The sequence below is a fragment of the Pyxicephalus adspersus genome, chromosome 2, assembly GCF_032062135.1.
Source record: "Pyxicephalus adspersus chromosome 2, UCB_Pads_2.0, whole genome shotgun sequence".
In the NCBI taxonomy this organism is placed as follows: domain Eukaryota; kingdom Metazoa; phylum Chordata; class Amphibia; order Anura; family Pyxicephalidae; genus Pyxicephalus; species Pyxicephalus adspersus.
Window position 1 is genome coordinate 19496421 of NC_092859.1, and position 5601 is coordinate 19502021.

At 42.0% G+C, this 5601-nt stretch overlaps 2 protein-coding genes across 4 annotated transcripts in view; one reads left to right on the forward strand and one right to left on the reverse strand.

Moving 5' to 3' along the window:
* The window catches only part of GINS4 (GINS complex subunit 4), an 8971-nt gene extending 8376 nt beyond the window's left edge, over nucleotides 1-595 (reverse strand). Inside the window, exon 1 of the mRNA XM_072399814.1 lies at nucleotides 505-595. The gene's annotated coding sequence lies outside the window, so the exon portion shown is untranslated. The remainder of the gene's footprint in view (nucleotides 1-504) is intronic.
* Nucleotides 596-623: 28 nt separating this feature from the next.
* CHMP7 (charged multivesicular body protein 7) overlaps nucleotides 624-5601 on the forward strand; it is a 21128-nt gene continuing 16150 nt past the window's right edge. The window contains exons 1-3 of one of the 3 annotated variants that reach the window (XM_072399812.1): nucleotides 624-753; nucleotides 2567-2686; nucleotides 4003-4278. In XM_072399812.1, coding sequence (XP_072255913.1) covers nucleotides 4028-4278 — 251 coding nt within the window. In that variant the 5' untranslated portion in view covers nucleotides 624-753; nucleotides 2567-2686; nucleotides 4003-4027. Of the gene's footprint in view, nucleotides 754-781; nucleotides 2204-2566; nucleotides 2687-4002; nucleotides 4279-5601 lie in introns of those variants that run through there. The other 2 variants (XM_072399811.1, XM_072399813.1) reach the window with 2 other exon arrangements.

Sequence of the window (5601 nt, forward strand, 5' to 3'; positions counted from 1 at the left end):
AGTCCATGGGGGTGTGTCACATGACATACGTACAGTCCATGGGGGTGTGTCACATGACATACGTACAGTCCATGGGGGTGTGTCACATGACATACAGTACCAACCTGACTCTACCCCACCAACAGATAATGCTTTCTGATTGGTTGATAATGTCAACATGTTACAGCCTTGTGTTAACACACAGCAAATAACACTGCACACACACAAAAGAACAGGTGCACTTTTATGGCAGCCACAGCCCCTCCTCCCTTGCTGGACATCTTCATATTTTCACAGAATCTCTGTGTAAACTCATATACACGTGACACTGCTGACTGCCTAGGCAGCCTTTTGCTAGGCAGTCATGTGATAGGAATAGCTGAGTCACGTGCTCCCTTATACCAGGAGGTACTGTCTTTCCTTCCCTCTTCATGGGTCAAGAGTAGGAAAGCATAGGTAAATATGGAGAGAGCTGCCATTAAAGTGAACCCGCTCCTTCCATGAGCACCCCGGCACCGAAATCACCTGGACACCGCTGCCGCCTTCTCCGAGCTCCTTCACCACCCTTCCTTTTTCCCGCCAACCTGATTAGTGAGGTCTTATGGAGGAGGGGTTTACTGGATAACCACGCCCCCCGGACACTTTTAGTATTGAATTCCAAGAATGCAATACTAATAGTGTCCGGCAGGTGTCGCCAACGCAGTGTCTGTTGTTATTGTCTATGGTACAGAAGCTGGGAAGGGTCAATCCAATGCAAGAAGCGCAGCTGCTGGGGTGAGTGTTGTGACTGGTGTGTATTGTGTGACCTGTGTGCATTGTGTGACCGGTCTGTCCTTTGTACTCTTCTCTATGTGTCATGTCAGGCCTTCTCCTGCCTGCCTATTGCTCTGAGTTACCATTACACAGGTTTATTTACCTACTTTCACTTTTGTTGTCAGCTGCTGCCACTTTCTGCTTTTACAGCCATGTCCCTGATCTATTTTACATACACTTCCCCAAGGACTGATCATGTACAATTCGTTATGCAAAGTTGCAGATTTGTTTTGTAACTTTGATTTATTTTATGACTGCTTGTGTCTCATTGGGAAGATCTGCCAGCACCTCCTGACACGTTGACAGAACAGGAAGTGAGGTGCAATTTAATTACATTAAAAGTGACCTTGTTAAAGCAAAACTGAACCCAAGATATTCCCCTATCCCTGTTCCATCACAGGGCGCTGCCATCTTTCTTCTTTTTCTTCCTGTAGTAATGTTTATTGTCTGTGGTAACTCGGGCGCAGGCGTTCCTTCATTGCCCAATGCTGAGCTGCGTATGCTTGTCCCTTTCTGCAATGTCCACCTTTCTGCAAACCATGGTGGAGGATGATTGCCTCTCGCGCTGTACCATGCTGGGATTTAAAAGACAAAGTTCTGTAACACTCACATTCAGAATTCTACCATTTGTAGTCTATCACTTTTATTTATTGCTGTTTATTATTTCCAGGGACAATAAAGATTTTTTATATAGCTGATACATGACTTTGGGCAGCTGTATTACACCAAGGTTATGGGATTACATGGACTAAACCTTTAAAGCGCAGTACAGACATTCAATTTCTCTTGGGTTTGTGGTCAACAGATATCCCCTCATATTGTGTGTTACTTCCCCCAACTCTTAGATTGTAAGCTCTTCAGGGCAGGGTCCTCTCCTCCTCCTGTGTCACTGTCTGTATCTTTCTGTCATTTGCATCCCCTATTTAGTGTACAGCGCTGCGTAATATGTTGGTGCTATATAAATCCTGTTAAATAATAACAAATAATGTACACACAGCACCATTCTTTTCTAAGGATAGGGAAGGGGGTAGCATGAGCATGCAGCACCCCACTATTGTCCCCTCCATAGAAAAGTACAACAGGTTTATCAAGCTGGGAAGCCCTTCTTTTGTCTTTACTGCCTCCTGATATACATAGGTCACATCACGTATCCCAGGAGGCTTTGGGCTAGTCCTCCAGGCATGCGCACAAGGGGCTTTTTCCCACACTTGCGGGGAGATCGGCACTTTTTTTCCCCGATGTTTTCAGCAGGCTTTTTCACCTGATCTCGCCTGAGCGACGTAGCCAGAGGAAGAAAGAAGAAGGACAAAGATGGCAGCACCCAGTGCTTCCTCCACACTAGGACAAAGAAGGATTCCAGAAGGGCACGGGACTGAATCGAGGACAGCGCCTGCGGGATTTAGGGCTCTGGGTGAGTGTGATTTGTTTTTTTTATTGTTTTAAGTTTAATTCCACTTCCACAAGAGGAAGTAGGTAGCTTGTTAATTATCATACCCCTAAAGAAGCCTATTCGTGATGAAACGCGTCGGGTTCCATATGGCAAAATATGTTCCCCTTCATTTCCTTTTACAATTTTTTGTTATTAGGAGCACATATGTATAGTTTATGAAACCCAAGTCCTATGAAATGCTTAACAGGCCTTGGGTAAAAAATATTTTCACTGATAATTGTATGTAATTATGTATTGATCGAATATGCAAAAATACATAATTAGGCTTTGAAACACACCTGTGAGCCGAAACCTCTTTTCTTTCATCCTTTCACTTTATTAAAGGGGAAGTAAACCCAAAAGAAAAAAATCCACTGACTTTGAATCCTGCAGAGCAGTCAATCAGTCCGAAGGTTTCTCCCATCGAGTCCCACATCATCCCGGCATTTGTCTTGGCCCAGCACGGTAAGCGCCGCCATCTCCTCTCTGTTCTTCCGGGTTCTTCTTCCTACTTCACCTGACGCAGGCACAAGATCAGGTGACATAGATGGGATAAAAATTGTAGATCTCACTGCACATTATTATTATTTTTATTATTATTATTACACAGTATTTTTATAGCGCCATCATATTATGCAGCGCTGTACAAAGTCTATAGTCATATCACTAACTGTCCCTCAAAGGAGCTCACAATCTAATGTACATGCTTGAGATCGGCGGTTTCTTTCTCTTTTTACGAAAGGGCTCCTTCTGCGCATGGCCGAGATGCTCCGGCATGTTTAGAAGGAGCAGCCAAGGACCTCCTGGGATGCGTGACGTAGGTATCCCTAGAGGCTTTGCGCTCCCAATGAGGGGGGCGGTGCTGCACCCTTTTCTCTTTAAAAAAAAAAAGGCAGTTGTACTTAAAAAAACAAACATAATTTTGTACCTTACATAAAAGAGTTGTCAAACTCAGTTCTGAGTTTAAAGCAGATAGTTTATCATCTGACATCAGCCTGATACGTGTTCATCATAAATTCAGGAAATGTATTATTCTAAGCACCTATTAATGTTTTAATGTTCAGCAAATGGTATTGAGTTGCATCACTTTTCCAGCAGCATATAGGGGCTCCGCTGGCAATGTATTTATTCCCAGTGTGCAGAGCGGCTGCAGCCATTATGAAGAGATTTATTTTCTACTGGAAGCTTTGTATCAGTATTATTCTTTATTATCATCACACATTCATCATGCACCCAGCTATCGGCAGCCTGCATTGCACTTTGGTTGTTCTAGGTTCAAGTTCTAGGTTTGGGTGAGGTAGAAGGGAAACCCATGTGAACACAGGAAAGAACATGCAAACCCCTTGCAGGCAATGTCCTGGCCAGGATTTGATCCCAGTGCTCCTTGCTGGATTTTTAATGTCATTTTTTCCTAGGGGGCAACAAAAAAGAACACACATTAGGAGGGACACCCGGAACAGTGACATGGAGCTCTCGGTATATGATTCTACAAGGGATTTAGGATGGCTGTCATTGAATCTGCTCAATACGCTACATGTAATAATATGGTTTCCATTTTCTGGTAACTGGTCCTTTAACATATATTATTATTATTAATATTATTATTGTTAATAATAATAATAAACAGGATTTATATAGCACTAACATATTGCACAGCACTGTACATATAACTTATTAAAAAGAATTAAATATTGTATAGCAGTGAAATCATTATCCTTTAGTACGTTTTGTTTTTCAGCAGGCTGACACAGATTTTATTCTTCTATTTTCTTTTTTCCTAGGTCCACCCTGTGATCCACATTGCCGATGGCCCCACCTTACCCCGCAGACTGGGATGATGATGAGCGGATGTCATTTATGTTCTCTGCCTTTAAAGGCTCACGAGATGTGGACAGTGTGGGCTGGGACAGTAAAATGACATTTTGGATTCCATTAATATTACAGCATGCCAAGGCTCAGGGAAATGTCAGAGTCACACTGCGTCAGCTTCAATCACACTTCACCCGTAAGAGCAGCACCCCGTTGGGTTTGGCAACAGTCATTCAGGAGATGCTAAGGTGAGGAATGTGTAATGTTATTTTATTTCTCCTAAAGTGACCTTTAGGAGATGTACAGGAATCTGATAAAAGCTTCCAACCTTCAATATATCAATTATCAGTCAATGCTCAGGATATCATTCCTACCTGGAGTTTAAAGAGCACTGTGAACTAAAGAAGAAAGTGATGTACAATTTCATATTTGCATTTTTGCTTGAACGCTTTGAGCTTGAAGGATACATTAACACACGTTGATAAGAAATGCAAACCAGTGATAAAAGCAAACCTTACTCCTGGCTGCTGAAATCAGAGCAACAAAAGGGGAAAACACTATCTAAAAGCCAGGGTCATGTGACTCCACCTGATACCTAGGCATTACATTACAAAAATTAGCCCTCCAGCTCTAGCCAGTGACATGTCCTAGGCTGGGGTGAGGCTCATCAGTCTGCTGCAGGCAGGAGGAATCTTTTCCTCAGTCTCTTTGTGTAAGTCTCGGTAACATTGTGGCAAGACACAAGACAAGCTCCTGCAGCAGGGGCAGATCTATGTCAGACATTTGTGAAAAAAGCCAAGAACTGCACGAACGGATGTCTTTGTTGTCTATGAACTAGCATTTCAGTTCAGGATGTAATGCCTGGACAAAGATCGCTCCATCATTCTGAAGGAAAAGCAGATAAAGAGAATGGGCCTGATTTATTAAAGCTCTGCAAGACTGGAGAAGTTACACTATCATGATAGAACCTGGGCGATCCAGCAATGGATTTCTTAAAAATCTTCTGCTATTCGTTAGCAAATGTTTTCAATCTTGGACCAGATCCATTCCAGGTTTGCTGGATCACCCATGACAGTCCATTTGTTCCAGGCTTTAATAAATCAGGCTTACTGTCAGGGCTACTACCGTGATCTCCGTGATCGGTAATAAATACTGTAGGTGTTACAGTTTGAGATTGCTGAAAATGTTTCTATTTAGAGACTCTGTCCCCAAACCATTTTTAACGTCAATGTTCCCATAACGTACGCATGTATTGTATTCCTTTATGTTATGAAAGCACCAAGACAGCTACTGGGTGTCACCATCTACCTGTACAGGGATTTTGCCACAGCAAGCAATTTAGCTTTTTTTTCTTTATTTTTCAAAATAATTTTTATTGGAGGATGATAACAGAACAGTTTACAAAAATCAAAATATAAATGGATTAGCAGTTCATATGATAAAAGACACAATACTATATGTAAAACAATAGTGACACCAGTCAGTAAGAAGAAGAAAAAGGAAATTAAACAGTCTAATATTGATAAATAGAAATGTAGAATTCTCTATATCATAGGCTAAGTAGAATATAA